Below are 16,284 nucleotides of genomic sequence, written 5' to 3'. Positions count from 1 at the left end.
AAATGGAAAGGTACGCCCGCAACAGATGCCAATATTTTCCAATCTGTTCTTTACATCTCCGGCACACAGATTACGGTGTTCCGCATACAGGACCGACCGGAGGGCAATACTCAGGAATTGGACCAAACGATTTTAACTGCACTTTTTAAATCACAGCACCTTAGTCCACCGGAGCAGCTCAGCCTGGCACTTACCTGGAATCGGGTCGACATCGCACGATCGGAGATATTCGTGTACGGTCAGGAATGGCCACACGGTGCATTGGACGAAGCGATGATGCAAGCACTCGAGCATGACCGTATCGACTTCGTCAAACTATTGCTGGAGAATGGTGTGTCAATGCGCAAGTTCCTCACTATACCACGGCTGGAAGAGCTGTACAACACCAAGCATGGTCCGGCCAACACGCTCGGATATATCCTGCGTGACGTTCGACCACACATACCTAAAGGATACGTCTACACACTGCACGACATCGGGCTGGTTATTAACAAGCTGATGGGTGGTGCATACCGATCGTACTACACACGGCGCAAATTTCGTCCGATCTACGCAAAAGTGATGAACAGCTATGTCAATACGCATCGGAAGCCATCCACCTTTCAGCGAACGGCCGGTATTAACTCGATGAGTCTCGTCACCGGACTGTTGCCCGTGACGACCGATATGGCACTGTTCGAGCTACCGTTTAACGAACTGTTAATTTGGGCCGTACTGACCAAGCGACAGCAGATGGCATTGCTGATGTGGACACATGGAGAAGAAGCGCTGGCAAAGTCGCTTGTCGCCTGCAAGCTGTACAAAGCGATGGCACACGAGGCGGCAGATGATGATCTTGACACGGAGATCTACGAAGAGCTGCGCAGCTATGCAAAGGAATTCGAGAGTAAAGGACTGAAGCTGCTGGATTTCTGCTATCGACAGGATGCGGAACGGGCCCAGCGGTTATTGACGTGTGAGCTGCAGTCTTGGTCCAGCCAGAGCTGTCTTTCGCTAGCCGTGGCTGCGAATCATCGCGCGATCCTGGCACATCCCTGCAGTCAGATAATATTGGCCGACCTTTGGATGGGTGGGTTGCGCACGAGAAAAAACACCAATCTTAAGGTAAGTGCATCAGAAAAGAATTTAAAAGGATGTAATTTTTGTCTTCGCCAAAATCTTAATTTTCCCTTCTTACTTAAAGGTTATCTGTGGACTGTTATGTCCATTCTTTATAAGGAAGCTAGACTTCAAATCGAAGGAGGAACTACAGCAGATGCCTCAAACGGAAGAAGAGCATTTGGAAAATCAATATCTCGATTTCGAGGATCGCGATAAAAAGGATACGGATGCAGAGGTATGTCCGATTGTAGTTCCGACACTGTATGTCGTGGTTGGTTTTATGTATAAACCTTTAACATTTCTCTCGTTCTCGCTCTATCTCAGTACCGTATACCGTACCCTTGATTTCCATCTATGGGCATTGTTCCCCGCGAAGGATCACGTATTTTTTCACTGAATTTTATCTATCTTTCTCTTTCTCTCTTTCTCTTTTCTCCTGTGCGTGATTCCGTGTGTACGGTTTGAAACCTAACTCATCTCACCTTAATTGCCTAACATTTACGCCATACGCCACTATTGCTTCGTCGGTGATATGCTGCGGGTGCAAATGTTCGGAACACTGTACTTAATCATATGCGTACGGCTAACATACTAACACGTTTCGGCAAATAATTTTCTACCCCTTTAAACCCAAAATGATGTATGTGTCGAGAAACAAAACCTATTTGTGGTGTTGTATTTCACTTCCCTGTAGAAAGCTCTTGCAAACTCTACTCAAAGCACGAAACCCGCCGGCGAAAGTGCAGTGCCAACACCACAGGTATTCACTGTAGCCATCGTAATTCTTAGTCCCTTGTAGATTGTTCTATCTTCCCACTAGTTTCCTTCTTTCACTAGTATCTTCTACTGATCTATCATCCTGCTCTGCAAAACACTTCCATTGCACTTATGTGTATCTAAAAAGAAGAAAGTTAAGTTAGTAACAACTACAATTGGTAAATGTATGTTTATTGGCAACAATAACCAAATTATCAGTAGTATAGTATATATTGATAAACATATGGTATGTGAATTTAGTATTGGAGCAAGCGTAGCGAGTATACATGTAAATTAGTTAAATTGAATTGGTGATGCTATTTGGAATTTGCAAAAATTCATAATCGATATATACTAATATTGTACAACAAACAAATCCGATTGAATTAATGACTAATACAGCTCATCCTCATTCTTGCTATAATCATACTGTTTTGGCACATAACAATTTGTACACTAGCTGAATTTCTCCTTCTATTGATTAGGTCTATCAAGTCTTACCTCTCGATCCCTTTCACACCACATTTACGTCCACCTTTCGACCAATTGTATTGTTCGTATCCTGTTTATTATCCTCACAATCACAACTCCATGTAGTCCTACTGTTAGTGTGTTTGTCCTTCTTTGTACTTTCTCACCGCCCCAGCCAAACCTGGGCAGGGTGGTGGAAATATGTCCGGGTATTGTTTTCTTTCATTACGTCCGAATTTTGTACCGAACCGAATGTCCTTTCATGCTGCTGTATTCTCATCCTAGGCGCTTCTGTCCGATACGTACTCAATGAAAGATACCAAAGTGCAGGAAAATGGAAAAGTAAGTGTGCCCCGTGCCATGCGCGCACCACTTAGTATACTGTCGACTGTGTAGTGTTTTGTTTTGTTTTTCTTCTGGTTTTAATCTTCCTAATAGCAAACGAAACAAAATCCCACCGAGTGCTAATAAAAGACTTTGTGTTTGTGTTTTTAACTCGATTTTTTTTTGTTCGTTTTTGGGTGGGATTTAGAGAGATTTCAAACGAATGATTAAAGGAGTTTTTATTTTCTTTTTATAACATGCTCTCACAAACGTCCGTTCATAAACTAACCACAAGAGCACACAAACATGCACACAATCAGCAGCACAGTGGAAAAAAAATAAAATTGATGAATTGATTAATTAAATTAGTGCCAACATGTTTATTTTACCAAAGTCATTCAATGATCATACACTAGCAATGTTAACACCAGCAAAGTCAAACAGTTAACACACAGTCATAAGAGCTCCAGCAATTATGTGTTTAAAACATTTATTTTTCCTTTCTTTTTCCTCACACTGCATCTTTGTTAGCATTTCAACGAGTTTACGATTTGTTACGTTTGTGATTATTCTTTCGGAAAACTAACTTTAGCTCAAGGTGTCTTTTATAAGTCACATGGTGTCAAATATATGAAATAAATCATAAACATTTCAATGTTTTCCGTGTCCGTATCCGTGTGAATAAATTGTGTCCTGTATCTGTATTCCCAGATAAGTTTGCTTTAGCTGTCCCCTTTGCTGCGATCCTTGAAATGTATATCTTGCGCTCTGGTTTTAACTGCCCTAAAACTCTTTTTATGTACGCTTTGCTCACTATCCCATTACTTACCATGCCGGGCACGGTAAATGATGTATCCTTGCTTATGTAAATGCATTACCAAACCGGCACAAAAGTCACCGTTCAATGTCGTCTTTCCATTCGGTGAATGTGTAAGATGATTTTTAATGAACAAACCCTTCACAACCGGCCAAGCGCACTAACCCGGACACTGTAAAGTTGATATCGTTGTAAATACGAGCTTTCACTACGATAAAGCGATTCGAGTTTATTTAATGTGTCCAAAGGAATGAATGAATATAGTTTAAGCAGAACGGTAACCCAAAAGTTCCCTACCAGTCGTTGGAATTGAATGTTCGGAATTAATTTTAACTATTTCGGATCGTTTACATGTACAGTTGCTCCAGAAAAAAGTAGTTTTCATTTTATCGTATATTTTTATTGCTCCCACGCCTAATGCCACCAACCGGGACACATTGGTGTGGGTTTTATTTTTAATTCCATTTGTATACCACAAATATTCGAAACTCAGTAAATCAGCAATAAGCTAGCATAGATAACATCGGGGCAATTTTGCAATATCGCTACAAACATGGTTTTGTTCTTTGAGGCGAATACAATTCACACAACACAACAAGCACGCAACACAATTTCTGATCACTCAAATTGGATCTAGGCGTTGCAAAATATTTCTGCAAAAAAAAAAATCACGTTTTATTTTTGAACCTAACACCCGGTTTTTTGTTTTGATTCCCTTTAGGTAGGTCTGACCGGATGCTTGAGCTCAAAAGTTAGTCCGCATCACTTTACATTCCTCCAGAATGATGTTGATTGTTATTGTTTTCTATTGCAAACAAATATATAGCTTGATAGTTTAATTTTTTGGTGTGTTTATTGCTCACGTGTAGCTTCCACTTTCAAACTGCATCTACTTAATGGCCACATGGATGAGTAGACTAGCTAAATAGTACTAGCATAGAGACAAGCTTAAGGTTTTATTTTTTCTTTCAATTGGTTGCTTGTATCATGCCCATATCATGAGATGTATCCATTTTCATTAGAAATTAAGTATTTTAAATTTATGAAATATTAATATTAGTGTTATAATTATCTTTAGTTACCCTGACTAAAGAAACTAACATCCTTTAACAACCCGTGTTTATTTGTATCTATTTGTATTATGTTGTTAATTAGATGTACTGTATTGTTCGTACATCGTACATTTATCTATAAGGTAAAAGTTTAACCATTTTTTGTAAAACTTATTAGCTTCAAAAGTGTGTGTTACTAAACACATGTTGAAAAGTGTGTTGGCCAGTATTTTGATTATTAATATGAATGCGATTATTGCACGGTGTTAACCAGCTCTTATAACGCACGACGGGATATAATGAATGAAAACAAGAAATAAAACATTTCCCTTATTTAATGTTCACTTCCAAGGTTTCACTAACGGATTCGGAAAACACACAGTACAAGGACTACCTGTTTGACAGCGATGGGCGCCAGCAGCGACCTCTTAAGCTGAAGAAAAAATTCTACGAGTTCTATACTGCACCCATCACAAAGTTTTGGGCCGATTCGGTAAGTGTTTGGCAGCATAAACTCCGTTCACGTGCACGATTTACATTTCGATTATCCCATTCCAGATGGCGTATGTGTTTTTTCTCGTCCTGTTTACGTACACCGTACTGGTGCGAATGGAGGAAACACCGAGCTGGCAGGAATGCTACGCCATTTCCTATATCGCCACGTTAGGCTGTGAGAAGATACGCGAGATCGTATCATCCGAACCGGTGGCAATATCGTAAGGCACACAAACGCACACACATACACATACGGACCAACGAAAAGGTTCAACCCGTTCGACTATTAATCAAAGCGTGTTTCGTCCTTTCTGTTCCTATTTCCCTCTGTCAGGCACAAGTTTTCCGTGTGGGCTTGGAACATGTGGAACCCATGCGATGCAGCCGCAATCATATTTTTCCTCATAGGGCTGGCATTGCGGATGCGGCCGTACACGATGGACATCGGTCGAGTGATATATTGCGTGGATAGCATCTATTGGTATTTGCGGATATTGAACATTCTAGGTGTAAACAAATATTTGGGTAGGTAAATGTGTTGTCCCGTCGAAGTTAAGTTTCCATTGATTTTTCGATGCTGTTGATGCCCCATTTAGGGATAATATTGAATGTTTTCCTCTTCCAAGTGTAAATTGAATAGTAAATAATATTCTACCTTAAGCCATTTTACAAGTAAAATGTTTATCTTACTACCAGCTCCAAGTACCGTAGTTCTGTAGTCTCTCTCTGTCTCGCAAAGCAAACCATCGTGATTGATTTTGGTTTACTGATGTGTTCTACGTGTTCCGTGTGTATGCTGTCCCACAGGACCACTGGTGACGATGATGGGCAAGATGGTGAAAAACATGATTTACTTCGTGGTACTGTTGCTGGTGGTGTTGATGAGCTTTGGTGTAAGCCGACAGGCGATACTGTTTCCGAACAACGATGCCAGCTGGCGATTGGTACGGGATGTGTACTATCAGCCGTACTTCATGCTGTACGGAGAAGTGTTTGCCGACGATATTGATCCCCCGTGCGGTGAAGACCCATCACAACCACCATGCGTAACGGGTAAGCGACACGCCATCAACACACATTGCAATGCAACGCTGCTAAACAAGCAATACACCGTCAACCTTCGCATGAGATGCGACACGGGACTGAATCTAACGTTTTATCTTTTGTCCGATTTCAGGCCACTGGGTGACACCAATCGCAATGTCGATGTATCTCTTGATAGCGAACATTTTGCTAATCAATCTACTGATTGCCGTGTTCAACAACATCTTTATCGAGGTGAATGCCGTCTCGCATCAGGTTTGGATGTTCCAGCGATTTACGGTGGTGATGGAGTACCAGCAGAAACCAGTCCTGCCCCCACCATTGATTGCGTTGTGCCATTTCTATTCGCTGCTACGGTACGCAATACGAAAAGCTAAAGGGTTGCAAGAATCGCGCGATAATGGACTGAAGCTGTTTCTTGAAAAGGAAGACATGGAGCGGTTGTACGATTTTGAGGAGGAGTGTGTCGAGGGTTACTTCCGCGAGCAGGAAATACTGCTACAACAGTCGACGGAAGAGCGTATAAAAAATACGGACGAAAGGGTGGACCATATGGCGCAGAAGATAGAAGACATCAACCAAAAGGAGAACATCCAAAGTGCGGCCGTGCAGAACATTGAGTTTCGTTTGCGTAAGGTGGAAGAATCGGCCGAACAGATACTAAACCACCTCGATGTGATACATCGGTTCATGTCCGCACATACGCTGATGAACGATACGCAGGGTTCGACGGGGAATGTAAGCGGAAATGCACCGCCCGGTGGTATGGCGGTAGGGATGATAATGGATCAACGGACACGGACAATTTCGGAGAGTGATAGCTACATTTTGCCACCACCAACGACGCAAAGGAAAAAGTTTAACCGATCCTTGACGGAGGTGCGTCCGGATGCGTACATCTTCGATGATGGAAAGCATCTGGAGGTCCGTACGGTCCTGGAGGAAAGTGAAGCAGAACGATCGCCGGATCAGGTATGGGTTGAAATAATGCACTGAAGATTACGCTTTGTTCTAATCCGATTATCATTTCCTATAAATTCTAGGTCTCTCAGCAAAATGACCGGGATCGTAAATTTTCCATCCGCTCAGAAGACTTGGAACTGTTCCCGGTGGGTAGCGTTACCAAGGCACTCTCCCCGGTAGACATGCCAACGATAAAACCTTCGCCACCGCCTCCATTTTTAAGCATCCGACAAGACACTGCTAGCACCGAAAGTAAGGATACACTAACGCCGTTGGAAGGAGCGGATGACAGAACGTTGGTTGGGGACGAAATGTTAGACGATATGGTTGAGCCGAACTACGAAGGGTTGCGGCATCGGGCCGGGAGACGCCGAAACTCGTCCATGTGTGGCCCGGGCCCGAATGTTGCCACGAATGGAGCTACGGGTGTCCAACCACCCGGTACGGCACCAGCAGGGAGTGGTAACGTAGGAATAGGTGGTCGAAGAAATTCGGAAAGTGCGTCCGGAGGAGGATTTGACATTAATAAATCTCAGACCAGTCTTTACCAGATGGGCTTCTCCAAGCGGCAACACAGCATCACACAATCAGAGCCGGATAGTGGCAACGATCAACGTAAGTTTTCTGAAACATAGAGATCTCTCAAAAATATAAATGTTATTTGCTTGTTTGTTTGCAGCTGTACAACGGACTGTTCCGAAGGGACGACATCTTCTCCTGCAGATACACACGGAATACACCTCCATCACGGATGAGCTGGAGAGCGTTTGTCACATGATCGCATCGCCTACCAGCTCGTTGAGGGGTTAGTAGTGCACGTACCCTTGTTTCTTGTTATTCCATCTAACTCCTCTTTACATCTCCTTCACAGAAGATCGTACAAAGAACGTAAACGAACTAACGAATCCCGAATTTGCTGCTATGATCGAAAAGCAGCATCTGAAAGAATGTGAGGACAGTGATTACATGATGATGGAAAAGTTATTTCAAACACGCTGTTCGCTTGAGGACAGTGACGAGTATTTCGACGATACCGAACCAGAAGAGCACGGGCCGCGCAAAATGTTACGGCGCGAGACGGCAATCGAATTGCCGGTGACGCCATCCAAATCGAACATTGTCTCACTGGCGGACAGCAGCCTGGGGCACGAGGATTTCACCATGAAACACGAACGGCAACCCGCATCGAATCGCAATTCGTTGCGTGATTCGAAGAACTCGCCGCTCTCACTATCCAGCCAGAACTCACCGCGCAACTCGCAATACATGCAATCCTCGTTCCTTAATCCCACCGTTTGCGATGGTGCTAGCCGACTGTACAAGAAGTCATGTGAGAGCTTGCAGAAAAATTCCAGCACCGATACGGAATATTCACTGCAGCCGTACCGATTCATCAAGCAAAGCTCAAACGAAACGAACAGTTCGTTCAACATCGACAACTCGTCGATCACGAACGATCTGTCGATCGATGGCGAAACGAGCCTCAACTCAACCGTTATCGAAATGGTTTCAGCACCGTCGATAGCAGCGGCAGCTGCGGTCGCCGCCGCAGTATCCGACGGTGAACGTGGCGGTTTCCAGACCAAACGCACCTCATCACTAGGTAGCAGCTCAACCGCAGCCGAAATGCGCCCGGGCTTGTTGAAATGTAGCAAAGACAAGGGAATCAAGGACGGTGGTGGTGGCTCCATTCCGGAGGGATTGGAACGGGCCGTCCCGGGTAGTTCGGTTCCGTCCAGTTCGGGGTTGGTTCCGAACAAACCACCACGGTCGGCCCGTTTCACCGATAGCTTGAGCGTTCTGGGACCAAAGAGTGTACTGAGCCGGCTGAAGGAAAGTAGCTCCACCAGCACGGAAGAGGTTCCGCAACGGGATACGAGTGCACCGATACCGTGCATCAGCACGAACTTGGTACAGGACGAAATTGCGAAGCTATCGTCGAACATAAAGAGCAGCACGGATGAGGATACCGAGCCACCCTTCAATGAAACTATGTGCTGATTTTAGTTGTACCCTCCGACAGAGGTAAATGTTAGCTTAGATGGGGATGGGAGTGTGTGACGCGGGGAGAAAACGGAATGACATATTCCGAATACGCTTGATATCACTGATGTGATGCGGGGAATGTTCCCTGTGCGACTGTTACAAGAAGGTACTTACAGAAGTACGCAAGTACTTAATCATACACAAGAGCGTCTATATATCGTACGTATGCATTGTAGATGGTTTGGTTTCCATGATGAAGCTCATCAAATTGGTCTGAACACTGAATGGAATTGCAAGAGCTTATCGAAGGTTCACGTATTTCATCATAGCGTTTCACATTCAACAAAACATGCCCCCATTAGCAAATGCAGATGCATATCAAACATTAGAACTTTCCTACCGATTAAATTTCCGTAAAGCTGTGTCTCATCTTTCACGCACACTTGTCCCAACCGTTAAACACTTTTGTGAAATGAAATGTTAAAGAGAGATGCAATATGCTGTGTTTAAGGAACGGTCTAACCAGGAGTTGTTTTTATTTAAGTTCTGTAAAGGGAAATAACAAAATGGAGCGCAAACTTAGTATAGAATAGGACCGTTTTAAAATTTTCTTCTCCCACGAAGGTCACATGCAATCAAAACAGAAAGGAAAAAGGTGAAATAACAATAAGATATAGTTGCGCGTTCAAATGCGTTTGCAAGCTGTGTGTTTTTGGGCAATACTTTTTGCTCTTAAAAAATAAATTGTCTAAAGTATGGTACATAACCCGAATAGAGAGCGTGGAACACGCCAATACGGAACTGCCACAACACATAGTGCTTAAAATGAACGGTTGTTTGTTGCTTTTATTTTTTTTTTAATTTGTAAACATACATATTGGTGCTTAATGCAATGCTCTTACCAGCCGCAGTCAGAGAAACAAACTGTACAACTGTGTTTAATGATGTATATTTTTAACAAAACTTTGTTACAATCATTTTTACATGTACGACCTATAGATGGTTGAAAGAAAAGCTGTTGAAAGCTTTAAATTTATGTTAAGTCATATTTTATATGTAATATATCTCAAGATTTTTAATGGCTTGAATCATTTAAAGTATTTCTTTGCTAAAGAACGGCTACGCCGTGTTTCTAATTTGAACATAATATGTTTATGAAGGAATTCACAATTCTTATGTAAAATTATATTAACGCTTAATTTAGGTGGGCAAGTACACAACAAATCGTACAGCTTATAAAGCACCATTTGGAATGCACGAAATGGAAAGTGAAGATCACAGCGGAATAAAAGTATGAGCTTCAAAACTAAAATTATGGATACACGGATCGATCAAGGTTGCAGTCCACGATCCCTCACATGTGTTGTACTAAAATATGACAATATTATTGAATTGTATCAGTATGGCAAACAGAGTGATGGGGGGTAGTATGGCCAGAAACATGACCGAACCAGTATCGTGCAACCAATAGATAGTGAGAGTTGTGCGTTGAAACAATAAAGTCGTAAAAAAGTGTTTACATAAATGAGGTCACAGTTGGAATGGTGAGACGATCGTTTGGAGTTTGTTGATAATACATAGCAGAGCAGAAGTAAAAATGACTATTATAAAATGAATCGACACAGCAGAAGCAGTATAGAATACGTTGTTACTACAATAAATGGGTTGTACTGAATAGGAGTGAAAACATTTACAATGGATACACCTTCCCGTGAGGAAAGCGCGTGTACCGCTGTTATAAAGAAATTATTATTTTTTTATTACAGACAATACATACATTGTTGCGTTTATTTAGCCTTCAGATACCCCCATGGGTTGTAAATCGGCTACGACAGGAGCCGTCAAGGTGTATTCTTTAAGTTACAATAATTAAAAACACATGTTTCAGATCGAAGAATGCACATTGGTTGAAGAAAGCACAGGAATGTTTTCGAAAATAAATTGAAAGTTAAATGGAAAAAAGATTTACACACTTTTGTTATTTGTGACGTAAGTATGGATTTTTTTTTTGAAAAAATAAGAAAAAAAATCTTTTTTTTATAGAAAGTCTTTGATAGGGATTGGAAGCATTCTACCAGCTATCAGGATGATACACCGGCCTACACTTCTCGACGAGAAGCTGATGGACAATGATTCATGATGCTTACTTCATTATGTCTGCAAGTCACACATTGGAGTGACTTGATCTAATGGGTTCTGTTACTGCTGAACAACATAGTTCAACTGTGAACTTTAAATACTCTTCATATATCTTCTTAGTCTTAGTTCTTAGTAGTCAAAAGTCGTTGGGTTAAATAATTCTGTTATTATCTTTATCCTTTAAATTGTTATGTGTGATTAAATATTAACTCATTATATTTCAGAAACTTCCTCATCTACGCACTCCATATCCGCTGGACTGTCTAAGATTCCGCTCTATAACAAAAATGTAGTAATTCAATGTTAACATTACATATCTATATCTTGGGAAAAAAATCAATACTTTACACTTACCTCACGGTTGATTTTCCTCATTTCTTGCTTCATGTGTCGCTCAAAGAATCCCACCCGATGCATTGCGTAGCTTATCACTGCCAACAGTATTAGTCCCCCGAACGACGACGACACGTAGATCCAAATCGGTGTACTAACGCTGGCATCCCGATACACGACCGTGTACGGATTGTTACGTGCAATTTTGAACGTATCCTGAACGTTAGCTGACGGCTTTTGTAAGTCGCTCAGTGTCTGTACCACGAAAATGTCTTCCTGTTCTTGCAGACATGGCTCGATTGCGTTCAGGTTCAGCTTGTACTGCAACTCGACAAAGATGGGTTTGTTGATCGCAGGCAAATGAGGCAACCGTATTTGCAGCTGCAGGCATTCAACGGTAGAAAGGTTTTGCGCACAGTTAAAATAAACAGTACGCATTGGTGGCATGTCGTCCAGCTGAATATTGCTTATGTTTTGTCGGATAGGTTGCAGCCAAAGATTAGATCTTTTCGCTCGTGCACCATCCTCTCCAAGACCGTCCCCAAATGGATGCTCTGCATATGGAAATTCAGCTGATACATCGTTTCCTGGATTAGAACTGCTGGAGTATTCAATATTACTAGGAACTTCAACTTCATTGATTACCCGTCTGGGAATAAATTGTTCGGGCAGATTTTTCCGATAAAAAGCAAACGTTTGTTTTAGTAATTCCTTCCCAGAGTTTGGTTGAATCCAGTCCACCTCCAACGGTGTATTGTTATAGCTGCTTCGTACGTTTACATCCGCAAGCCTTATAATTTGACAGCTTTTCTGTCCACCATGATGAGATGGCGTGTAGCGAAGAGGAATGTCTAAAAGCAACAAAGCATCGCTTAATGCACTTGGTCCGTTATTGTGCAATTTTACCAGCTGAGTTATATTCAGAAAACCTGTCTGTGTATTTAGGTTTGCTTCTCGTGGTAAAACTTTGCTGCAAATAGTTAAAAAGCGATGGAGTTAGTGTTGTAGAGGTTAAAGGACGTTTGAAACATCTTACCTTACAATATCTATTTGACTGAATTCCAGCAAATGTAGTCGTTCCTCCATTTCATTATCCCGAGGCCATTGTTCTTTGCTAGTGGTTAAAGCTTGAATGAGAATTTTTACATACCCGACAGACGCCTGGAGCTGTGTGACATCAAATGTGAGTGAGTATTTAGTTCGGGCCAACGTTTTCAGTGGTAACCGATTATTTAAATCGCATAACATGCTGATCTGGTCATGTACGGTCTGTGACTGCAGACATTCTGATGAAGGGTTGATCAAGCGAAGGAATGACGAAGTGGTAACGTTCAGTTGTGGAAGATATGCATTTTCACCTGCATTTTCAATCTCCACTTCTAGGGTGGCAGTTTTTGCACTTCCAATTACATACGGTGGCACTACGTCAACCCATCGGATGTTTGTAATTTTGAGATCCGTGATACACGTTTCCTTCTGGCAGCCGGTTTTGAACGGGATACGCTCCTGGACGCGATTAGAATCCTGTGGATCAAGAATGGCACAGTGCTCACAAAAATGGTTCCCATCCTTTGGGGGCGTTGCAGTTGGGGCTATACCGAACTCGATCTCGATTGCGATTGGTTTGTAGAGTGTGGTTGGCGATGCATTAACCACTACGTTGTACTCTAAACACATTGGATCTTTTCCAATTGTTGCAATTTCATGGTTTTTCTCAGGATTCTTTCTATCACTGACCGATGCTCGCCCCATCTGGCTATCAACGTCCAGTGTGTATTGTAGGACAACGGGAAACGATACACCTGCAGGGTAGTCCGTGGACCAGCATAGGGCTATTTGAAAGACTCCACCTTCGGCGGGTAGTTCTCGCTTGGTGGAATTAATTCTTGCCTCAATGCGTACGATAGGATAAGAGCGGTACACGTACACGGCCTCTCCATTTGGTGCTCCAATGGCCAGATCCGTGTACCCATTACCATCGATGTCGACACCGCGAGAAAGTGCGTGACCGAACATGTGTGGCTGTCTCGGTGGTTTTGGTGACTGAGTAAGCGATGGTACCAACCGCTGGCTTGGTCGTGACTGAAGCCCATTTGGAGAACCGAGGAATATGTAAACGGTTCCATCCTCCTCAAAAGGTGCCCCAACTGCAATATCTGCAATAGGTGTTAAGAAATGTATGTTCACAAGCGATACGATGGACCTTCAAGAGAATTGTACTATTTACCGCCATATCCATCTCTGTTGAGATCACCGATTTTTCCCAAGCTCGTACCAAACCTGCCTCCCAACTCATACGAGCTCATCAGTTTGGTCTGTAGTTCGAAGTTCAGTTCGCCCATGTTGAGCAGTACATATACCGCACCGTTATCGTAATCCACAGCGCGACTATGCATTGGGGCACCGATTGCAAGATCCGGAAGGTCATCACTGTTAAAGTCCTCCGTCAACAGTGCGTACCCGAAATATTCGCCAAATTGATGACCTACAAATGTTCGATATCGAACGATCACCGCCTCCCAGATGGTGTGATTGTCGGCATAGTCGAAAAGGATCACTTCACCGTGTTGTTTGCGTGCTTGGGGAGCGCTTGCCACATACAGGACTTTTTGAGTTCCTAGAAACCGACCCGAACTGATAGCGTATCCAAAGTAGGAGTTTGGAGGAATATTAGTGTAAGTTGGATCCGGCACAACGCATTCATGTGTTAGGCGCCGCCTCCAGTTGGTCTCCAGGTAAACATTGCTTCGAGGAACCGCCTGGTTGTTAGTTTTTGTTGGCCGTTGGCGATAGCGGAGAACAGTGCCTCGCCAATCCATAACGCCGGGTGCTCCTATAAGTATTTCATCCCCGTCGTCTGTCACGTGCAGACTGAAGCCTAGCTCTGCGTACATATAGTTGTAGCCCGTTTTTCGCTGTTGTGCTTTAATTAAAATTATGTATTGAAAGTAACATGTATTATTGCAGATCCTTGTCGATCCTACCTTTAAGACGCAGTGGTTTTATTTTGTACAAATTGTTCGGCTCATCGACCTCGATGGTACCCTCGGTCAGGTAGCAAATCCCATGCAAAAGGTACGCTCTCTCGACGTTGCCCTTAAGTTGTGGAGCACAAGCGACAAACCAAGCTCTATCGGAGCCGAGTCCCTCTACCGTTGCTCCGAGCATCTGGTGCTCCTTATACTCCGATCGTATCTCGGGATGGTTGGTATAGTAGTCCTCGTAGTTGGTGTTACCCTGCCGGTCAAGACGGAACGGGACACAGGTAGAATGGTTCGCGAAGCTACACTTATAAATAGCTCCTGTTTCATTTATATTTCGCTGATATTCAAAGTCCGACTGTGCTTGAGGTGCTCCGACTATTACCCTAACAATGGATGATAAGGTCAAAAGTGTCGATTAATATGAGTTTTATAAGTACGTCTCTGCGTAGGTGAAAAAAGAAATTAACTCTCTTCAATTTCAATTGGGGCTTTTCAATAACATTGGGGCGGTCCGGTGGTACATGTGATAAACGGCGCCAGTCCACACGGCCGGACCGGGTTCAAATCCCATCCGGACCGTTCCCCCGTAGCAAGGACTGACTATCCGGCTACGTGGTAAAATAAGTCTAGTAAGCCAGAAATGGCCGGCGTGACCTGTAAGGTCGTTAAGCCAAGAAGAAGAAGAAGAAGAAGAATTTCAATTGAAAATCCTGGCCAACATCGCATTTATTACCAAAATAACAATTTTATTGAATGAGACCTCTGAAATGAATGATTTATCATATTATTCATAATGTTAGCTGCACCGCTCATTGTTCTAAAGACAGTTACTCATCTTGTGTGATGCTTTGTAACATAAAAGAACTGTCAGGGCGACACACAATTTATCGCTGCGTCTCGCAGTGCAAGGCGCAATGACCGGTATAACGATACAAATGATTTTTTTTTTATCACGCACTACTGCATCGTTTCCGGGAAAAAAAAGTTACTCACTCTCACTTGTAACAAAATAAATAAGTGACTTACCCACTTGCGCGCAGGTTGACTGAGAATCCAAAATAAGAACTTCGTGTCGGCGGTATAAACGTTTTAAGAACTGGATGATTGAATACATAATTGGCGTTGGGCGATAAATTAAACCCCTCTACAGTCCACACACACGTGAAAATCACTAATGAGATCATTTTCTGATGATGGTGAAGTAGTTATGGGTGGTTTTTTTAACTAAACTGTATGTAAATTAGTTTTGGTATCCATTCACTTAATAACCCACGGTTATTTTCTGTTCCCTCTTACAAGACGTCTTGCACTGACGAATCCGCAAACAGAACTAACTCACTTGTCCGTTTTGCTAGACAGTAGTGATAACAACAGCAGTTTATCAAACACATGGTTGCAGAAATTTTGCCATACAAAAGTTCAGCTGAGCAAATGTGATCTTGTATGGGTTGAGTGATTCACGTACATGTGCTCAAAACTGTTCGAAATAAAAGGCTACAATACATGTAAAATGTGCATGAATAATTTAATAATAGAACAAATGCACCAACTTGAGAATGATATAACAATTTAGATTGAACCACTACTGACCAGATGTTTACGGAAGACTGTATGTAATAATTCTTCCTATCGTGTTTTTCTTTCTAGCCTTGTTGTTCAATGCATTGCTACATTTGCTTGTAAATTAAAGAAACAATATCTTTAAGGAAAAACCTACCATTTCGTTCCAATCTCACAAGAACAATCGAATAATCCCGTCGAAGAACTGAAATCTTCCAGTATTGCTGTATTATAATAATGCTATTAGTAAATTTAATTG

General features: G+C 42.5%; 2 protein-coding genes across 26 annotated transcripts in view; one reads left to right on the top strand and one right to left on the bottom strand.

Annotated features, from left to right (window-relative positions):
* LOC125768809 (transient receptor potential cation channel trpm) overlaps window positions 1–10,971 on the top strand; it is a 68,886-nt gene extending 57,915 nt beyond the window's left edge. For 17 of the 25 annotated variants that reach the window (XM_049436946.1, XM_049436934.1, XM_049436947.1 and 14 more), the window contains 13 exons: window positions 70–1,104; window positions 1,184–1,336; window positions 1,796–1,861; window positions 2,614–2,670; window positions 4,191–4,220; window positions 4,874–5,014; window positions 5,080–5,237; window positions 5,351–5,541; window positions 5,824–6,069; window positions 6,194–7,032; window positions 7,104–7,638; window positions 7,703–7,828; window positions 7,895–10,971. In XM_049436946.1, coding sequence (XP_049292903.1) covers window positions 70–1,104; window positions 1,184–1,336; window positions 1,796–1,861; window positions 2,614–2,670; window positions 4,191–4,220; window positions 4,874–5,014; window positions 5,080–5,237; window positions 5,351–5,541; window positions 5,824–6,069; window positions 6,194–7,032; window positions 7,104–7,638; window positions 7,703–7,828; window positions 7,895–9,024 — 4,707 coding nt within the window. In that variant the 3' untranslated portion in view covers window positions 9,025–10,971. The remainder of the gene's footprint in view (window positions 1–69; window positions 1,105–1,183; window positions 1,337–1,795; window positions 1,862–2,613; window positions 2,671–4,190; window positions 4,221–4,873; window positions 5,015–5,079; window positions 5,238–5,350; window positions 5,542–5,823; window positions 6,070–6,193; window positions 7,033–7,103; window positions 7,639–7,702; window positions 7,829–7,894) is intronic. The other 8 variants (XM_049436958.1, XM_049436940.1, XM_049436944.1 and 5 more) reach the window with 4 other exon arrangements.
* An 89-nt stretch (window positions 10,972–11,060) lies between these two features.
* Window positions 11,061–16,058, bottom strand: LOC125768817 (integrin alpha-PS3-like). The gene is made up of 6 exons (XM_049436975.1): window positions 15,492–16,058; window positions 14,466–14,848; window positions 13,709–14,404; window positions 12,518–13,637; window positions 11,503–12,451; window positions 11,061–11,424 (listed from the first exon to the last, which is right to left on the bottom strand). Exons 1-6 carry the CDS (start codon window positions 15,647–15,649, stop codon window positions 11,362–11,364), a joined length of 3,369 nt encoding a protein of 1,122 aa, XP_049292932.1. The 5' UTR covers window positions 15,650–16,058; the 3' UTR covers window positions 11,061–11,361.
* Window positions 16,059–16,284: the final 226 nt, after the last annotated feature.

This window comes from Anopheles funestus, chromosome 3RL, assembly GCF_943734845.2.
Source record: "Anopheles funestus chromosome 3RL, idAnoFuneDA-416_04, whole genome shotgun sequence".
Lineage (NCBI taxonomy): Eukaryota > Metazoa > Arthropoda > Insecta > Diptera > Culicidae > Anopheles > Anopheles funestus.
The sequence above is the reverse complement of the archived record's forward strand: the minus strand, read 5'-3'. Positions and strand labels throughout refer to the sequence as shown.

What these genes read in the sequence shown, in the direction of transcription:
- LOC125768817 (XM_049436975.1), bottom strand. Translation starts at nt 15,649, where the DNA reads ATGATCTCATTAGTGATTTTCACGTGTGTGTGGACTGTAGAGGGGTTT. An exon ending in AGTCAAATAGATATTGTAAG is followed by an intron (nt 12,452 to 12,517) that starts GTAAGATGTTTC and finishes AACTATTTGCAG; the next exon opens with CAAAGTTTTACCACGAGAAG. An exon ending in TGAGGAAAATCAACCGTGAG is followed by an intron (nt 11,425 to 11,502) that starts GTAAGTGTAAAG and finishes TTTTTGTTATAG; the next exon opens with AGCGGAATCTTAGACAGTCC.